The following is a 17000-nucleotide window of genomic DNA, read 5'->3' on the forward strand; positions in this document are numbered from 1 at the left end:
ACACTGTGTGGGGGCTATACTATGTGGGGATTATACACTGTGTGGGGGCTATACTATGTGGGGATTATACACTATATGTGGGGATTATACACTATGTGTGGGCACTATACACTGTGTGGGGGCTATACACTATGTGGGGGCTATACTGTGTGGGCACTATACACTGTGTGTGGGCTATACTATGTGGGGATGCTATACTGTGTGGGGATTATACACTATGTGGGGGCTATACTGTGTGGGGATTATACACTATGTGGGGGCTATACTGTGTGGGGATTATACACTATGTGGGGATTATACACTATGTGGGGACTATACACTATGTGGGGGCTATACTGTGTGGGGATTATACACTATGTGGGGGCTATACTGTGTGGGGAATATACACTATGTGGGGACTATATAGGGGAGCACAGGGGTTGGCCCAACTACTATATGGGGCACAGAGTTGCATAATTAACACTACAATACAATCCTAGTGGCTGGAGAAGATGGATGCAGCCTATGCATCTATCTTCTCTAACCAACAGCATTCAAATAACGAGATTTTATGTTTGTGTGAACCTGAACTTATTGTATTTAAAAATGTGTATATATGTCTTTTTTTGCGTGTATGTGAGAGTGTGCGTGTGTGTGTGTGTGTGTGTGTGGGGGGGGGGGGGGGCGCCATTTGCCCTCTTTGCCTAGGGCACCAAAACTCCTTGTCCCGGCCCTGCAGTAGTGTTTGTAACTCTGGTGTATATGTGTGTGTTTGTGTATGTCAATGGTGTCTCAAGTGATTGACAGGTTTACTCCCAAAGATGTTCTGCAGCAGCTTCTATTAATGTTGGACTCTAATAAAAGAACCCACCATTAATATCTGCTGCATTTTCTTTTATTTCTGGTTCAGTATTTCCCTTAGATGATTTCCCTGTGTACAGTCTACTCATGGTGTATACATCAGCACTAGTGTAATCACATTACAGCGTATATATGTGTGTATGTCAGTGGTGTATCTGTATATATGTTAATGGTGCCTCTGTGTGTGTATATGTGCGTCATTGTCTGTGTTTGGCAGTGGTGGTGGGGGGTAGGAGAGCGTACAGGATTTATGGGGCCCCGTACAGTTTTTTGCTATGGGGCCCCATGAATCCTAGCTACGCCCCTGGAAGGGAGCAGGGTGCTGATGCTAGCTGGGGGGAAAGAAGAAGGCTCAAGCAAAACTTTAATGGGCCTAGGAGCACCCCCTTCTCCTCTGCAGGTGACAGGTGACATGGGATCCATGTATTTTATGGATTCTAGGGATGTGGCATCCGTGGAATCAGTGAAAAATAAGGATCCAATAGAGTTCTTTTGGGGGATCCCGGCACGGATCCTCTCAACAGGCTAACAGAATTGAATTGGGAACTGCACATAAGGAAAACAGTTTTTCTTTTAAAAGTACATTAAAAGTTATATAGATGTGTCTATATAATGTATTACCATATCTGTGCGGTTCTACCACACTGGTAGCTGATTGACATCCAGAAAGTAAAGAAAACTGGCCTCTGTGACAATCCACATTGTCTCCTGCTCCTACTGCTATCCCCCTTTAGGAAACAGACAATTCATGCCTCTGTCTCACATTGTGTGTGTTTGGTGAGCACAGGCTGATGATGGAGACAGGGGGCAGGACGTGATGTCACAGGAGGCTTGGCTAGATCCCCCAATCCCCTGAGTGATCCCCCCCTCTAGTCTAAATCTGAGCAGATAAGTAGTAAGAGAAGCAGGTGCTGCAATTCTACTGATTGTGCAAAATTTTGCAGTGAAATTAGGGCTATGTTTAGGCTACAAACCCACTTGGCGGGTCTGCAGCGAGTCCCCTCGCTGCGTATTTGCAGCGAGACTCGCTGCAGATCCCGGCCCTATACATTTAATGGCAGACAAACACGCAGCAGGGATGTACATCTCTGCTGCGAGTTTGTCTGCAGCCCACCCCATTAACCCCCTGGCCGCCGGAGCTGATACTTCACCTGATCCCGGCTCCGGCGGTTCCCGATGTCTTCAGCAAGCCGGAGCGGGGACCAGGTGAAGTATATGCTCCAGCCAGCCACCCGCAGCCCCGGCCGCCCGATCGCCCCCCCCCCCCGCAGCACCGATCGCACGCTCCCCCCCCCCCCCGCAGCACCGATCGCACGCCCCCCCCGCAGCACCGATCGCTTGCACGCCCCCCCCCCCCCAATTGCGCCCCCGCAGCCCCGGCCGCCCGATCGCCCCCCTGCAGCACCGATCGCACGCCCCCCAATCGCCCCCCCGCAGCACCGATCGCTCGCACGCCCCCCTGCAGCCCCGGCCGCCCGATCGCCCCCCCCCCCCCCGATGGGGGATGCAGGGGGGCGATCGGTGCTGCCGGGGGGCCTTCGAGCGTCCGGGGCTGCAGGGGGGGGGGCGATCGGTGCTGCCGGGGGGCGAGCGGCCGGGGCTGCGGGGGGGGGGGGGTGGCGATTGGGGGGGGCGTGCAAGCGATCGGTGCTGCGGGGGAAGGTGCGATCGGTGCTGCGGGGGAAGGTGCGATCGGTGCTGCGGGGGGGAGATCGGGCGTCCGGGGCTGCGGGCGGCTGGCTGGAGCATATACTTCACCTGGTCCCCGCTCCGGCTTGCTGAAGACATCAGGAACCGCCGGAGCTGGGATCAGGTGAAGTATCAGCTCCGGCGGGGTTAATGGGGTGGGCTGCAGACAAACTTGCAGCAGGGATGTACATCCCTGCTGCGTGTTTGTCTGCCATTAAAAGTATAGGAGGGGGGCTATGCAAATACGCAGCGAGGGGACTCACTGCAGACCCGCCAAGTGGGTTTGTAGCCTTAGAGTTTGTTGTATGTTGGAGTTTCATTGCAGTACTGCAGCGTCTTCACAAAAAGGATGCAGTAACACAATTAAATTATGTTAAACGGCACAGAGGATCAGAGCCGGCACTGCCAATCCCACCTGGAGAAAAAATGAGGCATAAGCAGTATATCCCATGTAAGATAATATCGGATAAAGTCCTTATTGTGGGGCTTAACTATAAATTAAAGATGCTCTATCATAATACGTGTGTGGATGAAAATAAAATAAAATAATTAAATTCAAAAAGTTCTTTAGTTTATTCCAATATCAGTGTTACAGGTAGAGAATACATAAGTTTACCTGTGGATGAATTTACCCTCACAAGAAGAAATTGTTTTACAGACATCGGGTTTATTTGGCAAATTATCGCTTCGTGTAAGGCCAACGATCAGCCAAAGTGTCGATCTTCAGCTGATTGTTTTTAAACATGTCTTTAAACATGTCTTTGGCTGATTGTCTTTAAATATGTTGAAAAATCATTGGACGCCGATTTCACATCGCTATGTGTAATCAGTGATCAGTGATCAGTGGCCAACAGCTGATGACACTGTAAGGAAAATGATAAAGTTTATATTTATGTGTCCAAGCTCTCCTGTTATCCTGCAGCCTCCGCATTTCCATTTCCCCTCAGCCACCTCTGATACTTTTGGCCCCATATCTGTATTGACAGGCTGCAAAGCCAATCACTGGCCATGATTGGTTAAAGAGGACCTGTCAGGCCCCATCCTTTCAATGACAGGCTACTTAAAGGAGACCTTTCACCCCCCGTGCTGGGGTGACAGGCTCCCGACCCCATTAGAGCCCCCTATACTCACGTGATCCCGCCGGGTCCGGCTTCCTGAGACGGTCGGGTCACGGAGATATCAGCGCCCGAAGCCCGGCGCACGCGCTGACAGGAGAGTCCGATGCCCATAGAGAATGACGGAGCATCGGACTCCCTATTTATTCTCTATAGGCGTCTGACTCTGCTGTCAGCGTGCGCGCCGGGCTTCGGGCGCTGATATCTCTGTGACCCGACCGACTCAGGAAGCAGGACCCGGCGGGATCACGTGAGTATAGGGGACTCTAACTTGGGGTCGGGAGCCTGTCACCCCAGCACGGGGGGTTACAGGTCTCCTTTAAGTAGCCTGTCATTGAAAGGATGGGGCCAGAAGTATCAGAGGTGGCTGCGGGGAGAGCAGGAAACACAAGGAAAAGGCACCAGGATACTGGGGGAGCATGGGTAAGTATGTAAACTTCATTATTTTCTATTGGAAAGCAAGGACTGCACAGATATTGCTAATGATGTCTGTGCAGTCCTTGCTACACCATAGGGCTGTGTAATAGGGCCCTTAGACAAAGAGTGTATTCCAAAGGTCTTATTGATCAGGTATATGAAGAAGAAGTAAAGGCCCTATTCCACGGAACGATTATTGTTCGTATTCGGCCGATATCAGCCGCTACGGACGATAATCGTCCGGTGGAATAGAGTGCAACGATCAGCCGACATCGTTCATGTCGGCTGATCGTTGCAGTCGCTTGTTTTTCAACATGTTGAAAAACAAGCGACTGATATAGCAGCGATCTGCTGCCGTCGCTCCGTTGAATAGGAGCATCGGCAGCAGACGCTGCTATATCCTATGGGCTGCCCGGACGATCAGCGATCCCCCGGGCAGCCCCCCCGCAGCTCCCCGCCGCCCCCTCCCACACTCACCCACTCGCTGCAGCCGCGTTGAATAGCGGCGACAGCGAGCGGGGAACGAGGAGCAAACGAGCGCTGAGAGCGCTCATTTGCTCCTCTAAACGACCTGTGGAATAGGGGCATAACACTGCCAGGATCTGATCTTTTGAAAGGCAAAGAAATACGCAATAGCAGAAAGAAAGATAAAATTATACCTACCCTTGGGACTATACACAATATACAGTTTCATATATTTAAAAGATTTCTGTCAATTTTCAAGCAGTCATCCCCAAACATTACTTTTTATAGTTTAGCATAGTATAGTATAGTTTAGTATAGTATATTTTATATAAATAATATATGACACATGAGATATAGGAACAGGTGCATGAATGATAAACACAGCATAGTTATGGGAACACACATATACAGTACAATTTAGGAATTGTTATAATGTTTCTTTTCTAAAATAAATAATTCATCTGACCCTGCTTTGCTGGCATTGAAAGGGTTAGTCCAGAAATGGGTAGAGATTAAAAAAAAATTAACAAATAAAAAACAAAGATCACTGAACCGCAGGGGCGGATTAACTTTACCATAGGCCCCAGGCTGTTCACCAAGCCTAGCCCCCCCCCCCATGTAGCTATGGCAGTGCTAGCGTGGTGTTCATTGTACAGGATGGATAACGTCATGATGCCCTGATTTGTGCAAAATGAAGGTAAAAAAGCAGCCATTGTTTGCAAATTATGGCAGAACCACCACTAACAGTAAAAGTCTGTTTGGGCCCCGGGCCCCGGGCTACCGAAAAGGAGCTACTGCTGAACCGTGAAGGTTTTTGGCTTCAGATGCTTGGAATGTTGTACCCTATGGACCTATGGAGTCGTAGGTTAGGTCTTTTTTTTATTCGGAGTTTATTAGATTTTCAAATACAAAAAAAAAAGAAATGACGCCTGGAAAGGCACAAACCATAGTAAAGTTAATATTATTTGTTATCAACAAATAGGTGGAATTTAAATGCAATAGGGTACAATCAGGAAGAGAAGGGGGGGGGGTAGAAAAAGGGCGAAAAAAAATTAAAGGGCATGCAAGAAGGAGAGAAACGAAAAAAAAAACAACACAAGGGAACGCTGATCACCACGTAGATTTATTTTATAATTGGCTAGGGTCTGATACTTAGAAAGTCCAGTGAGTAGGTTGTGAAGCGAAATGGTTGGGTTAGTGAGGAACAATAGTAGGTCATATGCATCTTGACCTCCTATTGGAAGGCCTAGATGACAACGTTTGCTAGTAAGGAAAGGCCAGCTAACTTGGTCAAAGGTCTTTTCTGCATCAGTGGAGAGCAACATGGCAGGCATGGAGATGCTGGTGACGTGGTGTATAAGGTTTATCGCCCCGGTGGTCAAGGTCAAGGTGACTTGGTCAAGGTGGATGATATCTTGGAGAAAAGGGGTACGGCGGGAGGCTAAAATCTTATCAAATAGTCATAGGTTAGTTCTTATCTTGAATTATCAATGGGTTATATTTTTTTTTTATTTATTATTTGAGGTCATTAGTTTTTAGGTGTGCCATTGGAGATACTACCTAACTGAATTTCCTACGTATAGCTACACCTGTCTACTATAGTCCACTTATGACTCTAGATTGCAAGGCTTGAAGTGCATTAGAAGGAGTGGTGTCAAATAGGGACACTTATGAAGGCCAAAGTACAAGTACACCTGTCTTAAACCCCTTAACGACATCGGGTGTATATTTACGCCCTGATGCCGGTAAGGACGTTCAGAGCGGGGCCGCGCGGCGACCCCGCTCTGAACCGCGGGCGTCCCGGGTGCCGCTTGTAGCCCGGGACCACAGGTATTAGCGGGCACGGTCCGATCGCCGTGCCCGCTAATACAGTAATCAGATGCAGCTGTCAAACATGACAGCTGCATCCGATTACCGGATTCAGCTGTTCCCTGGTGTCTAGTGGCGGAGATCGCTCCTCCGGGATGTTATCCCGGAGGAGCGATCTCCGTTTCTGAAGCCGGCCGGGGACCGCTCCAAGATGGAGCCGTCCCCGGCTCGGCACTCGTTTACTTCCGGCTGCAGCAGCCGGAAGTAAACGAGTGCCTATCTCATGGATCTCTGCAGCATATCTATGCTGCAGAGATCTCTATGAGAGATCAGAGCACTTATACTAGAAGTCCCCCAGGGGGGCTTCTAGTATAAGTGTTAAAGTAAAAAAAAGAAGTGTTGTTAATAGTAAAAAGCCCCCTCCCCTAATAAAAGTCTGAATCACCCCCCTTTTCCCAGGTTATAAATAAAAGTAAATAAATAAATAAATAAACAAACATGTTTGGTTTCGCCGCGTGCGTAATCGCCTGAACTATTAATTAATCACATTCCTGATCTCGCACGGTAAATGGCGTCAGCGCAAAAAAATCCCAAAGTGCAAAATTGCGCATTTTTGGTCGCATCAAATCCAGAAAAATTGTAATAAAAAGTGATGAAAAAGTCGTATATGCGCAATCAAGGTACCGATAGAAAGAACATATCATGGCGCAAAAAATGACACCTGACACAGCCCCATAGACCAAAGGATAAAAGCGCTATAAGCCTGGGAATGAAGCGGTTTTAAGTGACGTTGACAATGGTTTAAATTTTTTACAGGCCATCAGATACAATATAAGTTATACATGTTACATATCGTTTTAATCGTAACGACTTGAGGAACATATATAACAAGTCAGTTTTACCCCAGGGCGAATGGCGTAAAAACACATTTCCCCCAAATAAACAAAATGCATTTTTTTTTTCAATTTCATGAAATTTCAGGACATGATGGGAGTTGTAGTTTGACAACACCTGAACAGTCACTTGTTGGGAAACAGTGACTTGTGGGACAGTTTATTAGTGCAGTGTTCTCTAACATGTGACTTTCCATTTGCTGGATTTGTAGTTTGGCAACAGCTGAAAAGCCACTAATTGGGAAACAAAGATTTAGGGGGACAGTTTATTTAGTGCCAGGTTCTCCAACATGTGACTCTCCAGTTGCTGCAAAACTACATCTTCCATCATCCACTGCTGGCAGGACATGATTGGAGTTGTAGTTTGGCAACCCACTGGTTGGAAAACACTGATTTATGGGGACAATGGCACAATTATCTAGGGGGGCAGTGGCACAGTTTATTGGGGGGCAGTGGCACAATTTATTGGGGGCAGTGGCACAGTTCATAAGGGCAAAGTTCTTTTTGCACAAAGAGAGGGCCTTACTACAGATTGAAGCCCAAAGGGGCTCACCTACAGATGAGGGGCAGAAAAGAGGCCTAACTACATATATGCACACTAAGAGGGGGCTCAGCTACAGATAGGGGTAAAAAGAGGGGGCTCAACAACAGATGGGATCCTAATCACAGAGTAAGGCATAAAAAAAGGAAATAACTTTAAAGGCACGAAGAGGGTCCTGTTCCTGTTGGGAGCTTGTATAGAGGAAGGTGTTGAAGTGCCTAAGATGTTTGTGTGGCAGAGGGGGGCATCTATAAGAGGGCGACAAGAGGGGGACCAACAGTTTTACTGTAGCCACGTGAGTGGTCCACAGAGAGGCCCGCTAAGGCTCTGTCGCCCAAGGGCCCACAAAACCAGGGAGCCGGCCCTGTGCTGATATTATTGCTGTTTTTTTACGTATATATGTTGTATCCATAAAATATAACATACATAGAAGACTTGGCTTCTTTGTCTAAAAAATAAAACTATTGATAGCATAAAGCAACCCAAATATAGACATAATTCTAGTACAGTTGGTCTATTAAAGTGTATGGCAAGGCTTCTGATATGCTATAGTATATGTTTGAAATCTTCAGTATTTTATAGTAGACAGTAAAGTAAAACTAGGTATGAGCGAACTTACAGAACTAGTGAAGCGAAGTGCTTTGCTAGGCTCAGCCTATGGCTTTTCAGTCAGCTTCCTTTTAACCCTGTGCGGCTCTCCTCCAGGTTCCTAGGATTCACTAGTACTGTACATTTGTTCATCCCTACTGAAAACAACCACCATTACTATCTATAGGTGTTATATTGTACTTGTACCTATAAGAATACACAAGAGACTCTGTAGTTTTAGTTGGAGGACAGGTCTTAGGGGCCTATTCCATGGAGCAATAATCAGCCGAATCGGCCCGATTCGGCCGATAATCGTGTCATCGGCTGATCGTTCATCACTGGCCACGGTCCTGTGGCGTGGGACCGGGAGAAGGAGAAGACCTGCGTCTGGACAGGTAATGTATGAAACAAGGGCTGCAAGGACATTGGGAACGATGTCCTTGCAGCCCTCACTAAACGATTGTCGGGCCGTGGAATAGGCCCAGTAAACGAACGCCGATCTAGCAGAACGGCGCTCGTTTACATCGTTGATCGGGCCCTGCTCTGCCCGTGGAATAGGACCCTTAGACTAAACACTTGCTGCTCTTAAGACTTCAGCAAAGTATGTGTAGTGTAATAAGACCCCTCCTCCTCTGTCACCTCTTGAAAGACAGAGGAATAATGGAAAATGTAAAATGCAATAGGGGACAAATGGCATATGAAATCAAATGGACATACACAAGAGCCTCTACATTATTCATACATAATAACCTATCCTGCACTCTACAGGGAAATAAAACAGCAGGATGCTTCTTTAAGTATATACAGTGGTTTTTTGCACACGTTCTGAAGTGATGCAACTTTTGAATAACTCAATAAATCTCTATTATATTAGATCCTACAATATTTATATATTTTTTTACCTGACCAATTCAATAAATCTGTCCCTCGAGGCCTCACTCACATCCTCATCATTTATTGCTAGGATCTGATCTCCTGAAAGCAGCTTGTTTTCTGACGGACCTCCTAAAATGAGAAGAAGCTAAAATTCATCCAGTAAAGAGAATACAGTATATAGAATGCAATTACCATCCCTATATGACCATTCCTATATTTTTTTATTGTAGTCTCTGTTTTATTGTAGTCTCTGTGTACAAGGCTTTGTATTTACCATTCTGTTACACAAAAGCACTGGAGGGGAGATTGATCAAACATCCTTATAGTGAGAATGTTCTTTGTTGCCCATAGTGATTGGTTGCTATGGGCAACAAAGAACATTCCTACTGTATGACTGCTTGACAATTCCTTCCCCCCCCATCTTCTCCCTTAATATCTTTTCCATTTCATATGCCTACTACACATTAAATAGACTATATTATTTCTAAGCTTTATTGATACAGCCTGGGGTACGTGAGGCAGTGTTCTTCTTTTCCTGGCTGTCAATCAAATCCGACTTTTTAGCTTTGTTACAGTCTATGGAGTAAAAGCATTGGATGTTTGTCCAACCAGGGAGTGCAACACACTGCCACGCTCTCCCCCCGGATGTATCTCTGGATGGCAGAGAGTCTCAAGAGTGAGATCCAGTGCAATCACTAATTTTTTATATGTTTGATGACATATGCAGCATCCATGCTTGAGCAAAAAAAATCTTATTATCTTATTGCATGTCCAAGTACAAAACAGAGACATTTTCACCCACAAAGGTCTTTATCAAGCATACAAAAAGGTACATAGAGTGGTGGTGCTATGGCACTGTTGGACTTGCTATTCTCTGGTAAGTCTGATGACATGTAAAAAGTTACTATAAATTACACTAACGCTTTAAGGTCTGGTTTAGACAGCCATAATACAGTCCAATTTTATAATCTGTACCATAGCCACAACACCAGAAGTCATATGAGCCTCTATTGACCTTAGATTACAATATGGTGATCTGAGATTAGTTCATCAGAACCATATAGGGGCCAGGATACATACATACAGAAGAGAAAGCTGGGTTGATCTTTTTGTGTGAAACTATTGTCAGTTACTACACTGGTTATGTTGTACTTCTAGAATAATATACAAAAATGGTTTCTCATGCGTAAAGGTATCCACTAGGTTTTTCACATTTTCAGGGCCTGCTGCGATTGTCTATATTACCCTACAATAGGCTTTCAAAACCAGACAGGCTTTATGCAGTAAGAGTCTTTGGAAGGGTCCATTCATATGTATTTGCAGGATTTGCAGCAGATTTGATGCTGCAGATATCGATGTAACTAAATGATTATACACAGCATTAAATCTACAGCTTCATACAATGCACAGAGTAATTCAATACATTTTACTTAAAGGGGTTTTCCGGGTTATTTTGACATTCCCTCTACTGATTTGTCTTGTCATATAATTAATATGTCTCATTGGTTTCTATTAGCAATTTTGTCTCTTTCTCTCAATTTTTACATTTGTGACGTCACCGGCCCGGATGTGTGGTGACATTCCGACCCAGCTGGCCTCTAGCTAGTTATGTACTTAGCAAGCTTTCAGAGCCTTACTAACGGCCCTCACTGAACACATGACATCACATGACGCCCTGTTCCAGGGCGGGCCTGTCAGTGGGGAGGAGGCCACACCCACCTCCTATGTAATCACTAAGACCCTCCACCCCCCTGCCTGCGCCATCACTCCAATCCCCCCAGCCCTTTTTCCTGTATCATCACTCTCATCCCCCCAGCCCCCCCTCCTGTGCCATCACCCCGATCCCCCAGCCCTGCTTCTTGTGTCATCACTCTGATCCCCCGCCCCCCTTTCTGTGCCCTCACCCGATCATTCCGGCCCCTCTTCCTGTGCCATCAGTTGGATCCCCTCCCTGGCCCCCCCTTCCTATGTAATTATTCCGATCCAAAGATCACTCACCCTCACCCCCAGTGTAATCGTGCTGTGGCGCTGGCCCCAGTCTCTGCACCTTTTTCAAGCAGCTGTACTCAGCTGACAGGCGCTTTGTGTGCGAAGCAGGAGAGATTTCTTTCTTGCTCCACACAGAGCGCCTGTCAATTGGCCCAATAAACTTAGCTGACAGGCGCTCTGTGTGGAGCAAGAAAGAAATCTCTCCTGCCTTAAACACAAAGCGCCTGTCAGCTGAGTACAGCTGCCTGAAAAAGATGCCGAGACCAGGAGCAGCGCCGCAGCACGATTACACCGGGGGTGGGGGTGATCTTTGGATCGGAATGATTACATAGGAAGGGGGGCCCATGGAGAGGATCGGGGTGGTGACACAGGAAGGGCAGCCGGGGGGATCGGGGTGACGATACAGGAAGGGGGGCTGGGGGGATTGGAATGATGATACAGGAAGGGGGGCCGGGGGGGGGGGGGGTTGGAGTGATGATACAGGAAGGGGGGATCAGGGCGATCAGAGTGATGATACAGGAAGGGGGGCTGGGGGGATCGAGTGATGATACAGGAAGGGGGGCTGGGAGGATTGAGTGATGGCAGTGGGGTGGAGGGTCTTAGTGATTACATAGGAGGTGGGTGCGACCTCCTCCCCATTTACAGGCCCGCCCTGGAACGGGGCATCATGTGACATCCCCTATTCAGGGAGGGACATTTGTAATGCTCTGAAAGCTTGCTAAGTACATAACTAGCTAGAGGATGGCTGGGTTGGGAACGTCACCACACATCTGGGCCAGTGACGTCACAGAACCATGTGACTAATGTAAAAATTGAGAGAAAGAGACAAAATTGTTAATAGAAACCAATGAGACATTAATTATATTACAAGACAAATCCGTAGAGGGAATGTCAAAATAACCCAGAAAACCCCTTTAAAGGGGTTATCCAGCGCTACAAAAACACTTTCTTCCAGAGACAGCCCCACTCTTGTCTCCAGCTTGGGCGGGGTTTTTCTAGTCAGTTCCATTGAAGTGAATGGAGCTTAATTGCAAACTGCACCTGAACTCGAGACAAGAGTCGTGTTGTCTCTGAAAGAAAGTGGCCATGTTCTTGTAGCACTGGATAACCCCTTTAAGGCTATGGACAACCTCTTCACTTAAATTTTTTTTATTATTTGTCTCTTGGATACAAATTAAGCAACTTTCTAAATAATCTTCTATTAAAAATTTACTACAATTTTTCTGCTGTTCAGAAAGAGAGAAGCAAAATCTATGAGACTGACTTTCTGTTACCTCGATGCTAAACATAACAGCAGGAAGTGAGAGGGAATTTGCAGCAGCTCTAAACGTGGATAGAGGGGGAGCATACTTTGAGGGCAGCTCTCACCAGATGTAGAGAGGGAGGAAAGCACACAAAAAGCAAGCTTCAGGGGAGAATTACAAGTGCACACAGACCTCACATCCAGCAGGACACATTATCATGTGAAAAATCAAGTCAAGCTGCTAGCTGGAAATTTAATTCAGGATCTGACATTAAAAGAAGGAATGAAGTGTGCAAGCTCAAATGAAAGAGGAGATTTATCAAGCAGTCTTTATAATACTTTCTTTATAAGACTTTATTGCCCATAGCAACTAATCACAACTGGGAAATAAAGGAGGGGCTATCTTTGGGCAACCTAGAGAATATTAATAAATCACCCCCTTAGTTTTTAACTCAAGATAACATAAAACATACGTTAAAATCTTTTTTTTTTTCATGTCAAAGGTGTCCATAGCCTTTAATATAATTGTTATGTATATAAGCCCTAATTTTTGATACACTGTAGTCATATATTTTCTACTTAACTACATTAAAGAGGAACAGTCAATTTGATAAACAGTGTACATGCTATTAGCGTAAAACCTCTCTGGGGTCTCAACTGTAAAAAGATAGGAGACAATGTTGTGTGGTCCTTGTGTCCTTATGATCAGTCACCCTCCATTAAAGTCTATGGAGATAAGGAACCAACTGAGGACACCCTTGATTCTACTCCTGGAATAAATGAGTCTGAGTTGTTGGACCTCCACCAATTATGCTTTATTGACTTTTGTCATTAAAGTAATTTGCCACAAAACCTAATTTTAAATTTAAAGTTTGTAAAAAGCATTTTGTCAAAATTTTGTCATTTATTTTTACCAGTTTTTTTTTTAAATATAAACAAAAAACAATAAATGAATGAACAGACTACTACTACTACTACTACTACTACTACAACCACCACTGATTGGTTTACAATGTATGGAATATTGAATTACTGATATTCCAGTTTCACCTGAGATCACAGATCGTACTACAACAGGTCGTGCACTGCCAGCAACAAATCCAAAGCCAACTCCGGGATGGCGCAAAATGATGACCTTACGTACAGACTGAGGGGTCAGCTGACCACATTCCATAGCACCCTTCCACATCACATGACTGTGCAAACAAAGAGGACAAAAATAATTCTTTAATGTATCATTTGCAATAAATAAATAATTACATACAAACATATATAGTTGAAATAGAACGAGATTTGGTATTTTTTTTTTTTTTTTTATTTCATATTATTTACTGACTTTTTCCCCCCATTTTCCTCATTATTTCCATGTCTAAACCAAATGGGTATATGTTTTAAAAAAAACATACCATGTACCTGTTATCATATGTATGTGTATAATACTTTTATTTATTAGATAAAATTTTGTCTACTTAAAGCGTAACTGTCATATTTTTTTTTTATTGCAGAAATCAGTAGTATAAGCGATTTTAAGAAACTCTGTAATAGGTTTTATCAGCCAAAAAAGCCTCCTTCTGTACTCAAGAAGCAATCTCCCAGCCTCCCTCCCTGACTTCTTATCTGTGCATTATCAGGCAAATACGTCTTCATTACAGAGAAGCCAGTGAAGACGGGCTCTGCTCTCTCCATTGTAAGCCTGTAAAGGGGGGAGGGGCCGAGGGAGATGAGGGAGCAGGAAGAGGTGACATGAAGGTCAGCTGTTTGTAGACTCTCTGGGCACCTAAAACGCTAAATTCAGGTGTCAGAAAGGTCAGTGCTTATCTATGAACTTACTGAGAGAAGATTGCAGGGTGTTGTGCTTTGCAGAAATCCTCTGTGCTCAGTCACTCCTAACAGCCCCTCCCCTCTCCATAGCCACATAATGGACACAGAAATCCTGCTTCATCTGATGTGAGGAGGGAGGCTGGGAGATTGCTTTTTCAGTACAGAAGGAAACTCTTTTAGTACATAAAACCTATTACAGAGTTTCTTAAAATCGCTTGTACTGTTGATATTTAATGTTTTCAGAAAAATGACCCTGAAATGACAGTTACGTTTAAAGTAAACTAAAAAAAAACAAACAGGCATAAGTGGACAACGACTTACCAAACTACACTTTATAAAGAGGTTGTCATAGAATATATGTCTTAAATTTCAAAATGGTGTGGGTCCAAACACTGGAACCCATATGGTCCAATAAACAAGGGTACCCAGTCACTTTCTCTTGCAGGGTAGGATGACTGGGGCTTAAATGTTCCCCAGAGACTGTGTTGTTATATAGTAATGGCAGGAAATCCCACACTGTGTTCCTGCCAGATACATGAATACTGCAACTTCAGCTTCCATAACAGATCCTATATAAATAACAAAATTCTGCTTTCACACTGCTACGTGCAGGACCTCACTGCAAATGGATCAATAGAAGTATGGATCTAGAACTAAGGAAACCAATGATAGCTATATACTCCATTTGCAATGAACTATCAATGGCAGTTATAGGTAGCCATGTGTTTAATGCATAACTTTGTTACTGTAAGGAGGAAGGGAGGAGTTTTAAACTATAAGGGTAGAGACACACACACTGGATCCGCAGTGGATTTCATGCTTTGAATTTTCAGCAAAATCTGCTGTGGATCCCTTGCCTGTCATTGCCTGCGAGTATGTAGTGACAGCCCCCTTAACCCCCCGCCGGCTGGTAGATACATTATCTTCTCCGTGCTCCGGCTTGCTTTGGGGGATCCTGGCTTCTGGATGTCCAGCTCAGTCAATCAGTGGCTGTGGCAGGGCAGCGCACTGATTGGCTAAGTGGGACGGCGGGGGGTTAAGGGGGCTGTCACTTACATACTTGCAGTGGGATGTCAATGTATTCTCACTGCATCCACAGCGTATTTGCTGCAAATTCACAGTGTGAAATCCGTTGCAGTTCTGGTGTGTATGTTTTTACCCTAACTGTAATTTCTAGTAACTTTTCAGGATAAGCTGTTGTGAATGTGTACATGAGGAGTGGCACTCTTACTCCTCTGATCATATCATACATATGGCATTCCCCCCCTTTGGAACCCCCCAGCAAGCTCAACCTTTATGCCAGCTTTCCCTCAGCTCATCTGCAGAGTGGATGCATACACTTTATACATACAAAAAACAGATGTTGCAGAACAAGTTTGTCTTTGAGTCTGCGTTTCTCTGTGCTCTTCCTCTCCTCCTCACTTATCCTCCTGGCTCCCTGCCCTATCATCATTGATTTTGTTTAGTGGATATATTACAATGTTTCTTATAATTGCTTGTATTACGTAACATTGTTTGAAATGACAGTTACAGTTTGAAAAGCTTATTGTCAGGAAAAATTTGCTGCAAATTTTTAAATAAACAAATGCAAAAAGACACATACTCATGACATACAAAACACATGTATATCTGCAGTCTGTTCTCGAATCAGCTGCAATCTGAAAACACATAGGAAATATTTATCAAGGCTTGTATGCCAGATGCCTGGTGTAAAAAAAAAAAAAAAAAAAAGGCACAGCTGTGCCCAAGCCTCATTTTGCTAAAAATTTGCAACTTTCCCATGTTTTAGTAACTTTTGCACTAAATGGCTTTGACATAAAAGGGGTATAGTTCAGGTGTAGTGAGTTTTTAAGAGTCACAAAAAGTCCAAACCACAAATACAAAAAATGCATTCATGTTTCTATTTAAAAATGTTGAAAATCTTTGATATATGAATTGCACTTGGCATACCTATTTTGTTTTGCCTACTTCCTGGGGCACATTTTCAGGGTCCCAGAGCAGGTGTGCCACTGCTGTATAGCATGTAGGTAGGTTGGTACTATTAAGTGTATTTGCTCTGGGCTGAAGGACATGTTTTGCATTTGCATCACTAAATGTCACTTTGTATTTTATGTATTACATTGCACAGCTGAAGAAAAGGCTGATATTTCTCATCTTTTCAAATCCATTCCTGGCTTTGGCTTCAAATCTTTGGCAGATAATCTGTCAGATAATCTTTCTGTGTAAATGGACCCTAACACCACCTGACTGCCCTGGGTTACATTTGTTTGTATCGGATAAAGGCAGCACAAGGACTATATTTTGTATGGCACAATTGTGAGTCCAATAAAAAGTCCAATGTAAACCAAAGACCTACATAGTCAGCCTACTCAGTCTAATATACCAACTCTGTGATGTGGTAGAAGGGAAAACACTAAGAAATCAATGTTATAAAGAATTCAGGCTGTTCCGAGGTTAAGTATTAGAAGCCAGTTAGTGTGTGTCTGGGGATGATACAGATTGATAGATTTTGTAATTATTTATAATAGCTCTGGGCTTTACCATGTACAGCACAGAGATCCCAGTATTACAATCTATAGAAAATATAAGCCTCTGTGAAGTTAGAATATGATTTTGCTGTGTGTTTATAAGTAAGGATGCTTTGCATGTCTAAATCACTCGTATCTAAATCACTTGTGTAGTATATTACAGTACCTGGACAGCACTGGGATCAG

The 17000-nt window shown here is 44.5% G+C and overlaps 1 protein-coding gene across 1 annotated transcript in view; it reads right to left on the reverse strand.

Annotated features, from left to right (window-relative positions):
- Window positions 1-13654, reverse strand: part of FRMPD3 (FERM and PDZ domain containing 3) — a 94250-nt gene extending 80596 nt beyond the window's left edge. The window contains exons 1-2 of the mRNA XM_069943972.1: window positions 13516-13654; window positions 9260-9362 (exon numbers count right to left, since the gene is read on the reverse strand). Of these exons, the coding sequence (XP_069800073.1) occupies window positions 9260-9362; window positions 13516-13654 (242 nt within the window). The remainder of the gene's footprint in view (window positions 1-9259; window positions 9363-13515) is intronic.
- Window positions 13655-17000: the final 3346 nt, after the last annotated feature.

Source organism: Dendropsophus ebraccatus, chromosome 10 (genome assembly GCF_027789765.1).
Source record: "Dendropsophus ebraccatus isolate aDenEbr1 chromosome 10, aDenEbr1.pat, whole genome shotgun sequence".
NCBI classification, from domain to species: Eukaryota; Metazoa; Chordata; class Amphibia; order Anura; family Hylidae; genus Dendropsophus; species Dendropsophus ebraccatus.